The 21298-nt window shown below is 42.1% G+C and overlaps 1 protein-coding gene across 5 annotated transcripts in view; it reads right to left on the minus strand.

Moving 5' to 3' along the window:
• The window catches only part of LOC310866144 (equilibrative nucleoside transporter 1-like), a 58970-nt gene that overhangs the window by 19097 nt on the left and 18575 nt on the right, over nt 1-21298 (minus strand). For 2 of the 5 annotated variants that reach the window (XR_014569888.1, XM_083775561.1), the window contains exons 1-3: nt 15248-15335; nt 1492-1573; nt 1049-1130 (exon numbers count right to left, since the gene is read on the minus strand). Coding sequence is in view for 1 of the 5 variants with exons in the window: in XM_083775561.1 (XP_083631687.1) it covers nt 1049-1130; nt 1492-1520 (111 nt within the window). In the remaining 4 variants the exon portion in view is untranslated. Of the gene's footprint in view, nt 1-1048; nt 1131-1491; nt 1574-2435; nt 2477-15247; nt 15336-21298 lie in introns of those variants that run through there. The other 3 variants (XR_014569886.1, XR_014569887.1, XR_014569889.1) reach the window with 2 other exon arrangements.

Raw genomic sequence — 21298 nt, forward strand, 5'->3', positions numbered from 1 at the left:
TAATGGTGTTGGAAACGGGTGCATTCACACATCATTACAGATTATCTCACAGAGGTACAATAGTGTAATTTAGTTCTGCACCCTGAAAAAGCTGAACGATTTAAGATGTAAACTAAAAAAGGAACTTTATTGTCCTAAAGGAGTCGGGTTGAGAATTAAAAAAGGGGGGGGGGGGGAGGAGAATGGGTAATGGTGGATTTGAGAAGCTAGGCACATTCTCCAGACAGATCCATGATACTGAGTGGGACCAGGTGGTTTTGGGTGGGAGCGTAAACAAACAATTGATCCTTTTAAAACTGAAATGAGATGACCCTGCCTCCGAATACAGACTGACCTTTTAAGCTTTTAACTACTAATAACCTCATGGCTACCCCAGGTTCATTGGTCTATTCTGTTTAAAAACAGTAAAAAATGTATATATATATTTATTTTCTTCCTTTATTGATACACTATAGTAATAGTGCATGGGTTCCGGGGACCCCTAGGGGTACTTGAGGGAGTTCCAGGGGGTACCTAGCTAGATATAGTTAGGAAACAAATGGACCCTTATGTGTCTGTAACTCAGAGAGTGTACAAATGGAACACATCTGTACACTCTCAGAGTTAAATTAACAGTGGTTTTACAATATAAATTGGGGTACCAGAGATAGAAATGCCATTAAATTGGGGGTCCGTAGCATAATGCGTGTGAAACTGGGGGTCCATGAAATTAATATGATTCGGAAAAACTGCTAGAGCCGTAAAAATCCTCCCTTATCGGGGTCACTGGCATATGTTTTCAAATGGGGGGTCCGTGGCCTAATAAATGTATTTTTGGGGGTCCTTGACACGAACAAGTTTGGGAACCACTGCTATAGTGACTATACAGTAGAGATGGACAGGAAACAGGGAGAGAGATGGGGAGAGACACGCAGCAAGCGATCAGGATTAGAGCCTATGTGTGTGGTATGCGTTTGGACAGCTAGGCCAACGGGAGCCCCTTTAAACAGTCAATTACCAGCAACATGCAAATGAAAACTTGTTTTTGTCCAGTCACTGTCATAATTACCATCGTTGCAGTCATGAAAAAATTCCATGGCAACAGAGTTCCCAGGCCAAGGATGAAGAAAATTATCCACACTGCATGGTATCTATAGGGAAAAGACAAAGCAAACCAAGAGGATTTCATAAGTACCTCTATGTCATGATTTAAACAGTTATCATTAGATCACATCACGTACAGCATACTGTAGTTACTAGGCTAGCAAACAACGTGATGGCGCTTTGGATTCCAGGTACAGTATAAATAGCATCACTCTAGTTTTGGATGCTAACCAGGTCACAGATTAAGAAAAGTCCATTGTTTAGTTGGTAATGAACAGGAGTAAGGCACATGAGGAGGAATAGTCCTCTCCTAAAGTAAGCATTTCACGAGAAACGCACGTTCATCACGGTAGCAATAATGAGTGGCGAAGGGAAAGCCATTAGGCTTGTAAAAACGGTCCGTCTTACTTATCCCTCTGTGCATTGATAGCCGTCATGTTTTCTCCTGCACGGTGTGAGGCACGTCTTCAATCAGAGGTTGGCACCGGATCTGAAATCACAGCAGAGTAACAAATGTCTCATTAGGATATTAGAAATATTCTTGCAACTTGTAGATATTTATTATATCAGCAAACTGTATTTGCAAGCGGACACCATTAGGAGTGAAACAATTCATTGAATGAATAATTATTTGAAAAAACAACGGGGCACTCTGGAGTAAAAACCGCCTTTATTTAATTAAAATAAACTGTTTAGACATTGGGAGATCTTCATCTGGGCGAAATGCAAGAATGAATAATTAATTGACTCGTGCCATTTACTTGAAATTAAATTTGAATGCTCTTTGTTACAAATAGACTGGGTAAAGAATTATGTATAAAGATATCCGTAAAGATCCGGAATTGGATAACTTCCGATGAACATTTACTATAATGATGTACACCTTATTTTACGGTCCAAAATAATTATACATTATACAATACAATAAAAATACACAGATTAAACAATGACAATGGTTAATTTGCAGCCCTATGACAATGCTATCACTGGTAAGATGATTAAATCATAAAAAGGTGCAATGCTGACAGTCATGAGACTCAAACTCCAACACTGGTGAACTCAATGCATCTTACTCAGAGTGAAACAAACGTGAACAAAGAAATCCCATGTGATTAAAAACTACCGCAGACAGTGAGCCTCAAATAAACAAATGAATCCTGGTATTTTGGCTGGTAACGTTGCATCACCATGTGTGGAGTCACCAAACAACCTTCAAACATCCAGACAAATGAAACATTGCATCACTCTCTCCAGTGGATACATCAAAATAAAAAAATATGATTTGTTGCAAACATTCTCTACAACATCTTTCATAAACATTTTTCTTTTGTCAATATTCTTTGTAAACTTACTTGGGAGGAGGAGGCCCGAGTGATTCCTATGGATTGCCTGGGGTAGACCACCAAAACCAAAAGTCTGGGAGCTATATGATTTTCTTTTCAATACTAGATACTGCAGAGATCTAAATGGGAGGCAAACCCACTTCACAGCCTTGCATCAGACCTGCCCCTCCACCCATCTCTCTTCTTCCAGTTCCACCCCCTTATCCCAGTTTCCCCTTCTGCCCTTCCTTCAACCTCCCTCCTCTCACCCGTGATCCCAGTCTCCACATTATGCTCCCTCGAGTCCCTTCTTCTCCATCATGACATTCATCATGTTTTCTTCCACATTCATTTCTTCTCCTAGTCCCTAAACGTCTTCCTCTTCTGCTCTCCCCTGCATGTTAAATAAACATTGCTCTTGTCACAGGTCGTCTCATCGCCCTCCCTGCACAACTTGCCTCTAACATTTTAGTTTTCATTTTTCGGAGGGACGAGGCATAAAAGCATTTTCTTTATGCTTTATTTCAGATACTGTTGAACCAAAAGACAGCTGGAGAGGGGAGGTCAATTGTGAGACAAGGGGGCCTGATTCAAACCTGGGTTCTTGTGCTCACAGCGCATGGTCTGTGTGGCTGTGCCCCAAATGGCTGAACCACCGGGTACGCACAACAGCACAGCTCTTCTTTCTTATCCTAACTTCTCCCCTGCCTCGTCTCCATCTCTCATCCCAAATTTCTTCACTCAATTCATCACAACCACCCATCATCACTGACTTTTATCCCCTTTTCTTTCTCCTCCCCTCGCTTTGTTGTGATGGAACACACATGCGCTCAGATAGTTAAGTGACAACTTCCCCAAACAGAATAGCTGTTCATAATGTCCCTCCCTCCCTTTTTAAACAAATAATCTCCTTTATTGTACACAAGGATGAATACACTTACAGCCATTTGGCATCCTGTCAGGCCAGGCAAAGTTTAGTTTGGGTACACCATGTGGAGGCTGTGGATCAACATGTTTCCAATCGCCAAGAAACGGCACCATCCAGATACTTTCCAAACACTGCTGTAGTCTGTGGCCTAAGCAGTGCTGCACAATACACTCGAACTACAAAACTAACAATCGTGAGCATTCCCACTCCTGAAATGTGTGCAAACGTAGTTCATGCCATGGGTGGCAATAGATTCCTGAAATCACTGGGTCACGGAGGTTTTTCATCTATGGAGAAAAACATTAACCTGTCTGACTCCGCCATATGGAAGAGACGCTTGCTTCACAACGTACTTCCATCTGGGATCTCTATAGCCCAATCGCTAAAGAAAGTCGTCCCTTTTTTCAAGCTACTTGGCAGGTGATTGGATGTCAATCAACGCCAATCGCCGAGTCCAGACGGAGGCTGTATTTTGAACTACTGAATCGATAACGCCCCCATCTGGCGGAGTCAGGTTAGAATAACATTGGAATGATTGGATCATCTTAAAATCGTCTCATATATGCATTGTGGTCCAAGCTTTTTCTGCCGCCAGTTGATTCTTCAATCTTCATATGTTTATTTTTATTGCAAGATGGTTCTCAGAAATGAACAGTTGTGTTCCTCTTGAGAAGATCTTTTGAGAAATGGGCTTTTTGAAGATTTGGCAACCTTATTTGAATAATATGGAAACATTGTCCTGTATCAGAGACGTTATAGGTTAGTTACCCATGGTTATTCACAGTCTTCAAACTACTTAATTTCTATACAGTAGATTTGTCTCTTCTGTTTTGTCATTTTTGTATCATTTTATTTTTATCTTCATTATGCTTTAACTTTTCTTGTCTGTGGGTTTGTATATGGGGAGGGGGGAGGGTTGTGGTATGTGTAATTCTGTGAAAACAGGAGCCCGATTGAGAAGGTGGCCCAACATTGGCGACCAGAAGGAGGCCTATGTTGTGTGCAAGAGAGAGAGAGAGACAGAAAGGCAGGAGGTCATGAGAGAATACATTACTGCACAATACATGCCTTCTGGCATGCCAATGAAGCCATGGAGTGCAGACTGCAGAGCAGAGGCTTCCAGTTCATGTACAATAGAATCCCCACATGATTCGATGGTAAATGGTTCCTGTGTAGCAGGAAATTACTCAATTACCTATGTCACATGGACGCACACCTGACCTCTCTACTACAGATGATCCTCCCTGTGAGATTAATGTGACTAGAAACTTTAGAAAGCATGGAAATTGTCTTTTGACCAGCTTGGATTCGGATTGTTAGATTCTTTTAACTGAATTGCTTTTCTTTTTTTAAATCGTCCAATAAAGGCTGGGTGCTAAATATCTATTCTAAATAAATCTATGGGTATATTTTGTGTTAACTATGAAACTTTGCGTTTTTGTCACTTCACGTCACTCACAATCCCCATACATTGGGAAAGCTCCCATATATTGTGAATTTGTGCACAGGTCTCGTGACATCATTATGACATAGGTCTCGTGACCTAGGGATAGGGATCATATAGAAAGGGATCATATAGTAAATGGGTCCTGCTGTCGCAATTAAGCCCATATATGGAGATCCCTGATGTCATCAATATTAGTATATGGATATGTCAGAACCTGTTCTGACATTCCATGTGTTGATCCTTCTCCATCCATCCTTCCTTTTCGATGTCTCCCTTTTGACTGATACCTGTCCATTCAAACTCTAGACGGGCCTGCCTCAACAGGCCCGAAAAGTAAGGCCCGGCCCTTACCTGGGCCCTCATCAAAACATGTACACTCAATACACTGCCACCACTGCCACCCTTATATCTCCATATATGGAGCTGACCTGTTCTGACATTCCATGTTGATCATCTGACCTCATCAAACTCTGTACACTCAAGAGTCAAGACACGCTCCATATATGGCCAGTGCACGCAACCTCGACCGCGACGTCGCTTCTCACCCTTTAGGGCGAGGTTGCTTCTAGCCTTTAGGAGTCTTACTGGTATTATGTTAAGTTTTATGTTTTATGTTTATTTACTGAAATTAGACTTCCAAATAAAGAAATTACAGATATTTTGGTGAAATATTTTCCTTTAATCTTTTGAAAGATTGAACATCAAATCAAATATATCATAATAATGGTCAATATATTGCCCAATCTTAACCGTATCACTGCCACCTGGTGGACGCAAGAGCCAACGCTTTACTGCCGACCAAGGAAGCTCTGAGAAGGAAGGGAAGTGGTCACGTGCCATGACACTTTCATGGACACTTTCATGGGAGCCAAAGGGCCGATTCATACCGCTGTTTCGGCGCTGTAGTGCCGAAATGATTTCGGCTCGTCAGAAATTTTCAGTAGCACCGAAGAGCCGAATTTAGGACGGTACCCGCCCCCCCGAACCTCAAATGACGTCAAATTGTAGGCTCTACAGCGCCGAACCGACTTTTATTCGGCTCTAAAATAAGAGTATGAATCGGCCCTAACTCACACAGGAAGTGCAATGAATACATGGCAGTGAATGGAGCCGGCTGGACCAGCTCATAACAAACATTATTCATGAACAATTGAGACCTTTTGTAAAGTAATCACTTCTGGAAAATAACAGAAGACATATCACAGGTTGTTTTCTAATCACTTACTTGTAAAAAAAGATGTACAGTGTACACATCGAATAACAACACAGCAGACAATAATGTGTTACATGTCTTCTGTTATTTTCCAGAAGTGATTACTTTACAAAAGGTCTCAATTGTTCATAAATAATGTTTGTTCATGAGCTGGTCACTGAGCTCTCATTGACTCCAGTGCATTCTGCCAAACTTCCGGGTAGTTTGGCTACCATGAAAGTGTCATGGCGCAGCCCAGTCACGTGACCACTTCACTTCCTTCTCAGAGCTTCCTTGCTGCCGACCTGGATGTACTTGGTTTTAGTGTGATGCACGTCCAGTTTTGGCGTCCATTTTAGATGCTAAATATTTAGCGCCAATGCTAGCAAGCTAAAATGAGGCCATCCTTGCTCTAGAAAACGCCAATGTTTCAATCTGGATCACCGGATATTGGATAATCAGAAAATACCTCTGAACATCGCTCGTTTTGTCAAAACCATGGAGGAGCTCTCCACGTAGATTTAGAGTTATTCTGCTTTTTAGTCAGCCTGTATACAAGAAGTGAGCGGCAGTGCGCACGCGCAAAACCGGTGTAGAAGGAAAGGCCAAGCAAAACAATTTTTTTTTAAATACAGCGATCCCGTCTGATATCAATAATAAAGCTTATTTGACGGAGTTTTCTTCCAGGAGCAGGACAGTTGGATTTGAATTGGCGGAACGCTCTATCATGAGCAGTTTGTGTTAAGTCAGCCTACTAAAAGTGGATAGGATTTTGTCCCCTCTCCCTGCCCCCCTCTCCCAACCTTTCCTATAAAGCACTTTTATTGTTCAACATGCCCTCAGTTCTCCCTCATGACAGTCAGTCCAATCCAGCAGAGCAATCCAATAAGGCCAAAATGTATTACAGCCAATGGAATTAAGAGATGCCGCAGAGTGTGTCCTAAGGCTGACGGATGCCGACCTGCCCCGTCTGGCAGCCACTGGTCCAGTAACCAGTTGCCGCGGTTCATCCGTGCCATCAGGTAAATGCCAGCTGGCATGAGAGTGAGGGGTCCAGTTCTAAAGAGGTGCAACATACAAAAACCTACTCAGGGGGGCACTATGCAGTTTGTCCACATTGACGACACACGCATAAAAACCAAACCTGCTTGAGAACTGCAATAGAAATGTAAAATGGTACCAAGCAGCAGACAGTAATTTATCATTTCCTTCTAGCACACTACTAGTATTCAGAAGAAAAAAAGCCAAACTCAACTAAATTACATAGAGTTCAACAAAAGAGGGCCGAGCACAGATGTTTTTTTTTTTTTTTTTTTTACATAAAGGTCTCAGCCTACAGCAGCTTGATCACAAGGCTCAGTCCTGATTAAAGATGACATGAGGGCATAGCCAGAAAATATATGTAACAGGTTGACCTACATAACACACACACACACACACACACACACACACGTTAAGTACTTAAGTGTCAACGGCAGCAGTGGCTCAGGAGGTAAAGCAGATGTCTGGGAACCATCCTCAGTGATGTATCCCAAGGTCATCTGGGTTTCGGGTCTCACAACATCATACCCCTCATTCAGGTGACCCAGCCGGAGTGATCAAGTCCTGACTTACGTCCCATTGGCCAGTGGCTACTGGCTAGCTACCCACAATCAGTTCCATTAGGGAAAGACAGGGTCACACAGTCCGCCGCTGCCGGGACTGGGAGGTCTGGCGCGTGGAAGGACTAGGCTCTGTGGGTTGACTCATGTCTGACTCTGGGCCCCTCCTACGTCTCACCAGGTCCACTCCTGCTCTCACCAGGTGCAGTGCAGGACCTGTGCGTTGCACCAGACTCCCAGCACCAGACACTTCATTCATTCATGTTCATGTTACCAAGATTGCCTTTTTTCACCTTAGGCTCTGATTCGTGCAATATTTCTATGTGTCCTTGGACGATGCAAAAACGCTAATCCACGCCTTTGTTTTTTCTCGGCTTGATTACTGCAATGCACTTTTTTCAGGACTGCCTAAGAAAACAACTGACAGATTACAACTTGTCCAAAATGCAGCAGCCAGAGTTTTAACTAGAACTAAGATGAGAGAACATATTACTCCAGTTTTGGCATCACTGCACTGGCTTCCGGTTGTTTTTAGGATTCATTTTAAAATTATTTTACTTGTCTATAAAGCTCTCAATGGTCTCGCACCTTCCTACCTACATGACTGCCTGCCTAAATATGTCCCAAACCGCCCGCTAAGGTCTTCCACTGCTGGCCTGCTCGCTTTGCCTAAAAAAATGGCAACTAAAAAATACGGGGAAGCAGCTTTTTGCTTCTACGGGCCGTCGGCATGGAACAAGCTCCCTCTGTACCTTCGTCAGGCAGCCTCTGTAGACATTTTTAAAGCTCAGCTCAAGACCCACTTCTACAACATTGCTTTTAATTGATCTTTTAGTTGTTGTTTTTTTAGTTTTTGTTATTCATGTCCTCACTGTATTGCATTACTGTCGTTGCCTTGCTTTTCTTTTATTCTCCATTGTTCTGTAAAGCACTTTGAGCTGCATTTCATGTCATGAAAGGTGCTATACAAATAAAGTTTTATTATTATTATTATTATTCAAGAGTGGCGGAGTATTGAGCCGCAATGGTTCCGCAGGCTCCAAATAAATAAAGAGACCGAGTTTCCCTATGAGTATTAATATAAAGGTTCAATCAATAGCTGATGGGAGGGGTCATAAAAGGCACTGCCACAGATCACCAACACCTTTTAGAATTAAGCATAGCAAACATTCAATTGAATAAGTAAACAAGTTCAAACAAGTAAACAGCAAATATTCCTGCTTGTCCTGTAGTGTATACTATAGTACTTTGTAAACTGCATCTGTGTCATACTCTTAACCTGAAGCAGAAGCTTCTCCTGAAGCCTTAAGCAGAAATAAATCAGTATTAGAACCCAACTGATTAGAACTGGGTATTGATTGATTGATATGTTTATTGACAATGTACAGAAACATTTTAACATTACATACACAACCTCACGATAGATACTGTACGTATCGCATTAGGCATGTAACGATATATCGTATATCGATATTAACAAGAAAGCATGTTTACAGTTGTTGCACAGAAATTAAGTTAAATTGTTACATGCCTAATCGCGATACACGTCGATTTTGAATCAAATGTCCCTGGGACTCATCTAAAAGACCACCCCTGCATCCCGGGAAAACCTATTTACATTACTGTCTACTGTCGGGTGTGCGTGACATGAAAAGGCTAATGGTGGTGCTATGGTTTTATTTTAAATATATTAACATATGCCAATATATGGCCAATATATGCAGAATATAGCCTGTGCTGCAAACATATGCCATATTCAGATTCATATATGTGGATAAAAAGGAAATGTATGTCTCTATATACCTTATGCAATTTATATTTCCATGCAGGGGGGGTTTCCAGCTAGGTCAGGAGGTAACAGGGGATGCATGGTTTGGGAACCGCTGGATTCATTGAACACACAACGGTTGCCACAATTTTGGGGTCAGATTTTGGATAGTCCTAGACCACTGATTACCAATGTCTTGACTGATATTTTATCAAATATATTCTAATCAATTTGAAAAGCTTTTTTAAGCTTTCAAGCAACAGAAAACATGCTTTTAACAATAAGAAAACAATCTTCATATGACCACCGCTCTCTGACAATAGGTGCGCCACCCGTTCAAAACATCTCAAAATAAAGGGTAGTGGGTCGCACACACCAAGACTGCAGTTCAAATATAGTTTATTTCATATTTGAAACAAATGGACAAACGTTTCGGCTATCCAGCCTTCATGACAGTGTGGAGTGTGACTGAATGTAGGCTCCATTCAGCCTTCATCAGTGTGGAGTGTGACTGAATGTAGGCTCCATTCAGCCTTCATCAGTGTGGAGTGTGACTGAATGTAGGCTCCATTCAGCCTTCATCAGTGTGGAGTGTGACTGAATGTACGCTCCATTCAGCCTTCATCAGTGTGGAGTGTGACTGAATGTAGGTTCCTTTTAAAGGGAACCTACATTCAGTCACACTCCACACTGTCATGAAGGCTGGATAGCCGAAACGTTTGTCCATTTGTTTCAAATATGAAATAAACAATATTTGAACTGCAGTCTTGGTGTGTGCGACCCACTACCCTTTATTTTAACAATAAGAAAACACCATAAGCACAAAGCTCACAATGTATTGCAAATGTGACTCATTGTAGAAGGTCCATTTTGTAAACTTTTGTCACCCAAAATGGGGTTGAAGTATAGTTAAGATTGAGACATATAATATTGACACAACTGGGAGAGGTATTCTGTTGGTTCAGCAGTACGAGCAAACTGAGAAAATGAGACAGTGTGTTGGTACCACAGCTTTAAACAAACCAGACAGTACTTCAGTTCTGCCATGACCACATACCTAGTCTTTTAAGTTTAGACGGGCTAAGCCACAGACAGGAGGCTTCACCACCAGGTTAATAAACAAGAACAACCACCAAGAGAATGTTATTTAGAGAACATGGTGAACGCTTGAAGCCACCACACTGATTTACTGAAGCCAGAGGACCGGTTCTCTTTAGTTTAGGGGCTAAATCTGTAGGAGAGTCGCAAACAATAATCTTGGGGCTGGGAGGACGCTATACACAGATCCCATCCCAGTCAAGACAGGACAGTCACAGTCACACGCAAGCCAATTACACACATCAGTGCACTAGCAGCAGGTATATTGACTGCGGACACCAGACGTGAAATTGCACAGGCTTCTTTTGGTCTCATCTCTGGCTGTCCTTCACGTATGCACAACAGTATCTGCCATCCACAACCTCCACTGAAATATGACCATTGATCATCATGCAAGCCTGTACTGTACACAACCACACATGGCATAAAAACTCTTGTTTTATGAATTTGTCAAATTTGTACTGGCGACTAGGCGCTGGTGTAATCCCGAGTACATTTTCAAGAATGCGATCATGGCCCAGGCCGTTTGAATAAATACAAGCACTTTACACGGCCATGTTCGTGCAATATACTGTGGAGGATTGTTCAGATTTTTTTAAATTATCTCTCATGGTCAAGGCAGGCAGGCTTCAGAAGTATGGAAGTGTATACTTTTCCTATAGCATGTAACATATGGCCTTCACATCTGTGCCTGATACTAGTAGTTTGTTTTTCCTTGAAAGACATAATATAAATATATCCATTTATCCTTATTCCTTATGGACAATGTCCTATAATGCTGGATTCCAACTTCACAGCTTGTCTCCTCCTGCTATTACTCTTGCAAGCCGTGAGTGAATCCAAAAGGAGAATATGTAGATCAGTATTTTTATAAAAAATGCTCTGGGCTCCAGGAGAGGATGGGGGGGGGGGGGGGGGGGGGGTCAGTGGGTAATACTATACGTCGTCCACATGTAATAGTTTATAAGTATTACATCACAGACTTAATAGTCAGAAATGAGTAAAAGCTTACACCATGGTTATCTGATAAAGAAATATGTACTATACTTAGGTTAAATGTTGTAAAACTGTATGCTTTGTAAGGGATGGTAATAAAAAAGCAGCATTCTTAAAGTGTTTCTACCAGTTTTAGATTAAAAAGGGTAGAGATCAGAAGTGTGTGGTTATTGAGCTGTGGTGGTTAACAGGTGAAGATGAAGTCATAGTGGCTGGTATGACCTAATTTCAAAAGCCAGACGTGTGCCAGAAATGCACATTCACACTTATTAAAGATCATCACATAAATTATAATCCGCATTTCGTAGATTGAATCACTCACTACTGCTTGTCATCAGAGTTAGTCTCATGTCAATCATCTGGCCTTCATTGGGCTTGTCCTCACACGAACAAATGTAGACTTACTTGAGACATTGAAATATACATTTGATGAACCCAAACTAATAGCTATAATAAATTAGAAAGTATCCCCACAAACACAGACCACAAATGAAAATTCTAGACAGATAGCCATACATAGACAGATATCTTCCACGTGGCTGGAGAGAGGTTCGCCAATGGGCATTCTGTAGCCAAAACAAACAAACCCAGCAGGCCTAGGTGACAATGTTGGGGTTCTGATACTCTGCCCGTCTGCCAGACTAAATCACAGAGACAACATTGACCATCAAAAACTTCTGACAGTTAAATGCAATTTGTTTACAACAACATTGGAGGACAGGACTGCAACCAAATAAACCACATAACAGTTCCCATTTGGGACATGTTTCACATGTTCACGATTATAGTCTCCAGCATTGATCAAACGTAACTGACTTCCCGAGACTTGACATATCTTCACAGCCATAACAATATCAGCACACAAAAACTGCCATTTTAATTAACAACTTAAACCCTATAATTAGTTGACCAGAGTGCCCGAGGGCTGTATACTAGCCTAGGCCCCTGCAACACGTTATGATACATTGTTAACTTGCAGATCAGCTATTTTTACCAGATGTTTGGCCCAGAATATGGACCCTCCCAGACCCGAAGCAATAACAATCTCACTTCACCTGTGTGAAGTGAGTGTAGCAACTCCGTGTGGGGGTCCCCCTGGGAAGTCCCAGGCCCACAGGAACGTGCCACGGCTGCCGGTCCGGTTCCGCCGAGCCGCCCGGTGTCTGAAACGGTCGAGAAATTACAGTTACAGAGTGGGGGTCCCTAGGGGGTCCCTCTACTGTACTGTACTGTCACACACGAAATCATCATATAAACAGTGTGTGTGTGTGTGTGTGTGCATGCGCGTGCAACAGTGACACTTGGTGGTGAAAACGCTATTTTCGTGCTCAGACACAGCCAGCCAGGGATACACATAGCTGTCTATAGGAGTGGTTGCACTTGCACTTGCACCTCTCAAAAAGTGGTAGATAGCCATGAGTCGGCAGAGAAACAGGCTGTATGTGGTGGTCGTAGAGCAAGTCTTACCAAAACAGATGCAGATCAAACTGTGCTCTACTCACAATCACAGAAATTTAAGACGGGATTATTCTGAAAACCTGAATAGAACCATCATCTTCTTCACGAAACACACCTTAATAGGGCCCACTCTGTGGGGTTAACCCCTTTAACAGATCTAAAAGCACCTGTCAAGTCACCAAGTCGGTAGCTACTGGCTTGCCTCCCAACCATTACATTTACACCGTTTAATCCTTTGATTTACGCCTAAGAAATGTTGTGCTAGAATTTGCTCTGTGAGGGCTGTCAAAACATGGTGGACACTGGGTAGACAAAGGAATGCAGCCATAGTACAGGACAAAATCCACCAAAGGATGTGGATGAAACAAGTGCAAGTTAAATGGGCATCACATGTTCAAGTAAGTAACCCCAAATGACAACCAGGGGTTGATGAAAGTGGTTCCCAAACTCATTGTCCTCCAAGTGACACACACATCCATTATGCTCTCAATACCAATTTCCGAGAGCACTAGCTTCCCCTCTGAAGTCAGTTCAAGTACTCTGGGTAAATGACTGCCTGATGAACTGGCCAGCAATGAGCAACCCCCCCTCCAATCACCATGACAAAGACTACTCACATCACTGTGAAGTTCAATGTTATATATACTGTATATACCATTACCACAACGAGAAACAGAAGCAGGGTTGAAATTACTAAAATGACATGGACAGGTCAATGTCCTGTACACATTTTAAAACAAATGTGTAGTGTATCATTAGCTCAGCTATAATGGTACTCTACAAACAGCCAACAACAGGTGTTAAAAATCACTACTCCCTGTGGTACAAAAGACAGATGTTCATTTACACCCACTGTTTGCTGACATGGAAAACAAAGCCACCATTCTAGTTCTCTCCTCTCCTGGGCAGGGTTAACAGTCACACAAATAGCCCAGACACATGCAAATGCTATCCCAACCAGGAGGACAAACAGTGAAACATGTTAGACATCTGACCTATACTTAAATTTAGATACAGCGAAATACACAACCATGCCCTAGTTGTATATTACTTTTGACAATAAAGAAACAATGCCAAAACTAAAAACAAGAATTAAATAGATGGGACGAATAGAAACAAAGCCGCACATACAAGGAAAATGTGCCTTGCCTTACTACAATTTTGAGACATTAGTCATTTCCATTTGACTCATCAGCCACATCATGCAGCTGCCAGCCAGTCAATGCATTCATGCTAGCAAGCTGAACACGTGGGCGCAAATGCTTTCAAAGTATTTACTATTCTGCCACAGGACATTTCATCAGCCGGGGTTTTTAAACGTTACATGCAGCAAACGTTTTTAAGTTGTGTAAATACAAAAAAACAATGCTAAAACGTGTTAAATGTTAGTCTGGCCCTGGTTTTATAGTGTAGTTTGATAACTTTGATAGATATTGCGGAATTTGCGGAGGATAATGGATTTTGTGTTGGTTCAAGATCAAGTTTATCAAGTTTTACAACCGAATCCGTTCATAAAGGAGCCTGCCTTGAGATGGCATGAATGGAATGATTTCCAATAGGAGCCAATTTCACATAATTCTCCATTTACATTTTCTTGACTGGACAACGTACGTGGCCATAAATTTGGTAATGGTAATACTTTACAACCTGACATACGGTAGCAGCCGGTGGGAAGGAAGGCTACTGGGCAGCAGCACCCGGTTAAATGACTCAATAGTTACACTACAACATGTGGCCTATCGAATTATGTAACTGTTGTTCGCTTTCATTTCCTAGCTCAGCACTTTTGTTTTTTTGCGTAATAATACAACTTAAGGGTATGATACAACAACATTTAGCAATCTTCGCTTTTAATACATCACGTTTACTACTATGATGCAATATCCATTGATTAAATCAACCTGGCTGAGCTAGGCTGATTGTGATTGGCACAGAACATGTGATAACATTAGTAGATAACCTCGGAAAACTTTCCTTGGTCATACTTTTTGGCGTAACACACCATGCGATGGCGCTAAATTTAATTCCGCGGAGGCGCGGACTACGACAGGCGGTAAACAAAGGCGGCATGCTTACGTCCAATAACCCTGTGCTGTCGTTTCTCCGATAAACTTTAAAACCCCACATAACGCGCACGTTACATACATTCTGTGAAGCGGACCTGCCGCCGCACCAGTCTTGAGAGCAGCTTACAAACGCAGAAATTACTCAAAACTCATAAGATCACTTCCAAGCTGCTCCCGCACTAATTGTGCAGTTCTCTAAAATACCTTTCAAAATAACTACACACAATTCTCAAATTTATAATCCAGCCGCGTTCATGAAATTTAAAACTGACCATCAATGCAGTTTACCTGAAGTCAGAGTGTGTTTCTTTCCGTCTGTGTGCCCAAAGCCTTGCCTTCTTGTGTGTACTGTCTGTGTCTGTGAACTGTGGAGCGCACACACACCGTCACACTACACTAGTGTTTCAACTTCTACTCGTCACAGGAATAACGGAGGAGGAGTTTGACAGTCATGTTGGCACTGCATCGACGTGGTTTATGACAGGGAATAAATTAAGAAGAGAACAAAACGAGGGTTGAGGAAGGAGTTGAAAGGACTGACTATACACATGTAAATGCAGATCTGGATTTAGATAGATAGACAGACAGACAGACAGACAGACAGATAGACAGATAGATAGATAGGTATAAGTGAGTAAGTAATATTTCTTTACATTCAAGGAGACCATTTTTTATCAGTGCTGTTTTGTATTAGTTGCATTTATATACCAAGATTTTAATTTGGTGTATTAAAAAAATCACACCTGTGTGAAGTGAGGGGCACTCTTATCATCATACATCATCATCGCAGACTTCTACGTTCTTACTGACAGTTAAAAGCCTCCTATACAACATATCATATCAATGTTTGTGTTAATACGCAATGTTTGTGTTCACACTATGACGTAAAATTCTCCATTCATTGTCAATGGGAATCTCAATGTTTGTGTAAGTGTAGGACAAAGTTTATGCACACTAAAAGTGTGTGTGTGTGTGTGTGTGTGTGTGTGTGTGTGTGTGTGTGTGTGTGTGTGTGTGTGTGTGTGTGTGTGTGTGTGTGCGTGTGCGTGTGCGTGTGTGTGTGTGTGTGTGTGCGTGCATGCCTGTGGTGTGGGGGGGGGGGATTGTCAACCTATTAAATCTCTACCATCTCTTTACAATTTCCCAGTCGATTCGGCACGAGTCACAAGCCTGCCTTGTGATGTTCACTGCAAAAGATAGTAGAGGTCAAAATGAAGTTAGCCAGATAATATATCTAGTTGTACTCGTAGAGTAGACATGCACATAGCTCAGCAGCAGGTCCGCCTTTCATGCCCTGCATCTTCTACACATGACCTGGTTTACAGGAAGCAACCTAATCTTATCCAACCAAATGCATTTAGCTCACGTAGTGAGCTTGCAGATTGGCCATTTTCGCAATTTGTCGTAGGACAAAGTAGCCTATATACATGTGGGTTTAAGGGTTTAAAGCTTAAAGGACAACTTTAGTTTTTTTCAACCAAGGTTCATGTTTTAGGTTGTTATTAGAGAAGCTCTTTTTGACAGGGGGTGGGGGCATTCGAGCATGGGGCTAAATATGTATTTTTTTACAACATTTTATGGTGATTTATTTTTGTATTATTTACTATAGTCCTAATAAACCCCAGGAAATTACATCTGGCCACAGAAGATCACAGGATCTACTGAATGTGAAGGTAGCCTACTGGGGGAAGGCTTATACTATGTGTGTATAGGCTGAATATGTCAGTTTGTCACATTCAATAGATCCCGTGATCTTTTGTGGTCAGATGTAATTTCTTGGGGTTTATTAGGACTATAGTAAATAATAAAAAAATTAATCGCCATAATATTTTGTAAAAAAATACATATTTAGCCCCATGCTCGAATGCCCCCGCCCCCCTGTCAAAAACTGCTAAAATCCCCAAAACAAAAGAAAGCAGCAAATGAAAGAAAACTAGACAAAGTGCCAATCGGCACAGGTCTCCACCAGGGCAGGTCAGGTTGTGGCCTCATGGTGGCGCTATAACAGGCTGTTGAGGAAGATTTGGGCCGGAGGTTCGTGTTGGAGGGATGCAGGTACAATGTTTTTCCATGTGTGCATACATAAGTTGTATACAGATCGATGCAGTTATAGCTAAAAACAGGAATTGGCCTGTTATAGCGCCACCGTGAGGCTGATTTTGAGGAAAAAATTGTGGCATGTCGTCCTCGGCCTAGTGAAAATGTGCGTGTATAATTTAACGGAAATTGCACACTGTTTGTGATTTGTGGCCTTTTTTCGAAATGGACGAATCGTGTGAGCTTTGGAAGCCAATCTTAGCCAATCAGGATGGAAGATGGGAAATGGTGGCGCTCCGTGTTGATCACATGACTATGGAGATAGTGTATACCGATTTGCGTGAAATTTGGATAAAATCTGAAGGAGTAATAATAGAAAATGTGTTTTACATATGTCGGCCTCCTGGTGGCGCTATAAAGAGCAGATGTGAAAAATTCCAGGCAAAGGTTTTTCCTTTGCCTCTAGGGAGTTGGCATACAAAGTTATCCACAGATCCGTGCAGTTAGAGGTAAAAACACTTTTCGGCCAGTTATAGCGCCACCTTGAGTCTGAGTTGAAATTGTTCATGTGGCATTTCGTCCTCGGCCTAGTGGGAATGTGGGTGCACAATTTCACGGAAATCACGCGATGTGTTCATGATTTGCAGCATTTTGTTTGAAACTGAGCACTCCTGTGAACTTTGGAAGCCAATCTTAATCAGGATGGAGTCTGATAAATCTGAAAGACCGATTTCGTTGAATGGCTCTAGAGAGACTGTGTACCAATTTGCGTGATGTTTGGACAAAATCTGTAGGTGTACTGTGCAAAAACTTGTTTTGCACAAAGCGGCCTCCTGGTGGCGCTATAACAGGCCGTTCTGGAAAGTTTGGGGCAGAGGTTCATCGTTGGCATCCAATGACAATTAACACTCACCTTTTAGTTTCTCTAATAACAACCTAAAACATGAACCTTGGTTGAAAAAAACTAAAGTTGTCCTTTAATATCGTCAAACATGGCTATTGAAAATGCATGGAGAATTATTTACCTGGGCCTGTCGTCGTCATGAAAGGGGGCGGGACTATAGGGTTCATGTGGTTAATTACAACAAAATTGTAAAGCAACATGTATAGACCCCCTTCATGGTGTCTACTTCTAGTATAGGAATCAGAATCACAGACACTAGAGGACTAGCATGGCACTATATTAATTTTAGTTACACGTTGTCCACTGTGTTGCCATTGCCAAATGCAGAGACGTGTTGATTTGGGGTAAAGGTCATTACCCACTCTGAGACATGTTGTCAGATGACAACAAGATAAGAAGAGAGGATGAGAGAGTGAGTGAGTGAGTGAGTGAGTATGAGAGAGAGAGAGTGTGAGTGAGTGAGTGAGTGAGTGAGTGAGTGAGTGAGTGAGTGAGTGAGTGTGTGTGTGTGTGTGTGTGTGTGTGTGTGTGTGTGTGTGTGTGTGTGTGTGTGTGTGTGTGTGTGTGTGTGTGTGTGTGTGTGTGTGTGTGTTACACCACACTACGAAATGCTACCAAATAAACCGCAATTTATACTACAACACACAACACACAATGGATGAGAAACAAATATCTAAGCCATAATGTGCTTAGGAAAAAGGAAGAGAGACGTGGCTCAGGGGTAGAGTGGAACAGCTGTATAGCCAGGAATCATGAGGTTCCCAGTTCAATCCTGGGATCCCCCAGAGTTAGTGTCGAATTAAGTGTCCTTGAGCAAGACTATGGATGGACCCATAATTGCTCCCGATGTGCAGGTTGGTGCATTGCATCGTTTTTACAATTGAATGTACAATCTACGTACCGGTATGTAAAGCGTCTTGGATAAAGGTGCTATATACCATTTAAAGAGAAAGGTATGCCTATTTAATAATGAAGCCTTGCCGTTATTAAAATAGGCAAATGAATTAATGTTCATACCCAAAACAATTCATTTCAACTTTTGTTAGAAAGGAAACTGTACTGGCACACCCGAAATCACCATAGTTAATATGTGCGTGTGTTTGTGTGTGTGTTAGGTTGCGCACAGGTGGTGAAAAACAATCATGCTGTTTTCGTGCTCAGACGCACCCAGCCACCCACCCACACACATAGTCACTTAAGGAAGTGGTTGCACCACTAAAATAAATAAATAAATTATATAAATAATAAATATATATTGTCTTTACTATATTTAGTACACGGCTGAGAAAAGTGACACTCAAGTCCAACTTGGCTCGTAGGCCAGTGAAACACATCCATGTCTCAAATGAGTCTACTCTATGTATACTACTACTACTGTGAGTGGAATCGGTTGGTGCAGAGGCGTTGTTTACGTTTTGGTTTGTGCTGCTGGGTCATGGAAATCTGGATTATGAGTGTGTCGGGCAAGTCCGCTTGCTCATGCAGCCGTGGTGGGTCTACAATCCCCACACCCTGTCTCCCCGACTATATTAAGAAGGCTGTGGTTTCGGAGGGAGCGTGAGGCTAGCCAGTTTCCGGAGCTGGACCACAGCAAACTTAGCACCACTGTCTCCTTGCCAGCACCAAAACACGTGCTTTATTTACTGTATACAACAACTGGAGATTTCAAATTGGTTTAAAGCCTATTTAACGTCAGTCTCTCACTTTATGGTTTTTGGCTCTCTTTCTCTCCCCAGACTTGTTTATTGGCTTGGATTGAAGAAGGGGAACCCCAGGCAACACAAAAAGGACACAACCCTGGACGTGTTATTCCATAGAAGAGAGACTCAGCAGAGAGAGAAAGTGAGAGTGTGCAATGTGTGTGACAGAGATGGAAGCAGGGAGCGGGACCTGTGGCTGCATGTTTTCCACAGTTGCGGACAACTTGACCTATCCCTTCCTCTTGTTATTCCCCATCTGCGAGCCAGACAACAGACAGAGACAAGTAACCACTGCTGTGACTCGTCAAATGTTGCAGTTGGCTTTCATTTAATTCTACTTGAAACACACCAGAGAAGAAGTATGAGGGTAGATGCAGCGTGTGAAACTGTGAATCTCATCCAAGGCTGAAGAACTAGACATTTCTTGGCTCGATCTGTAGTCTGTAGCCACCTGTGGGATAGAATCTCTCATCATTCCCATAGTCATGTTTTAGCATTCAGGAATTTCAGGTATATAAGTTTAAGTTAACATTATCGTTATCTACATCTAAATAACTCTGTTAAGGTACATTCAGTACCGCTGCCACCCCGTCCGTACACTTCCTGCTAGCCCCATACAATTAGCTCTTACGTAACTAAAGGAGCGCATGTTTATGAGACAAATAAACATAGCAAATGTCTAATTCAAGAATATCCTGTAAAATATGTGGCATAAAAGGCAAGTGGTGGGGGAAAGGGGGAGTGCATAAGATTAAAAGGGGTGGACCGTGGAAGTGGCTTTGTGGCGACACACTGAGATTTAAGAAGACAGGGAGAGAAAGGAATTCCAATGGATGGCCTCTTTAACCTCTAAATGAGCTGTGAGAGAGAAAGAAAGAAAGAAAGAAAGAAAGAAAGAAAGAAGAAAGAATCTTGTGGAGAACCAAGAGTCATTCCTCTAGCTTTAGGATTAACCTCAAAATTGACATTTGACAGACACGAAAATGAGAAAGCGAAAAGCCACCACCAAGCCAAGGAGGTCTGTGAGAATTAAATCCCCCCCCCCCCCTTATGTTTACCACACCCTTCAATGCCCAATGGACTGCAAGACTGGACAGGTCTGTCTCCCTGGATGGACACACAATTCTTGATAAAAAAAAAAGGTCTGCCCAATTCCCCCCATGTACTAGTGACAGTACTGGTCTGGGGAGGTTGTAGACAACTGAAATGATCCTCTTATACACAGACTCACACATTCAATCACACATCTTTGATCCCAAGGGAAATTCAGTTTATTATAGCCGCAGTAAGCATGAAAGACAGATAAGGTAAGACTAATAGGGCTGTATTTTGCGTGTCTTAAGTACCAGGTCGTATTACTTAACTTGAGTAAACTAAAGACCTGGAGGCGTGATCAATGCTCTTTGGACACTCAGAATAGCCAAATGGCATTGATCACGCCTCCAGGTCTTTAGTTTACTCAAGTTAAGTAATAAGACCTGGTACTTAAGACACGCAAAATACAGCCCATTGTCACCAGCCACTTATTTTCACCTGCCACTGAGGAGTTTCACCACGACGGCTTATACCCAGGGGGGGGCAGTCAGACAGATATTTTGTGAAGCCACTGAGGAAATCGGGATTTCCTGAAAGTTCATATAATGGCCTGTTGTGGCGCTGTCATTGGACCCAGAAAAACCCATAGCCCCATAGAAGTAT

This window comes from Protomyctophum parallelum (genome assembly GCF_964188405.1).
Source record: "Protomyctophum parallelum genome assembly, chromosome: 10".
NCBI classification, from domain to species: Eukaryota; Metazoa; Chordata; class Actinopteri; order Myctophiformes; family Myctophidae; genus Protomyctophum; species Protomyctophum parallelum.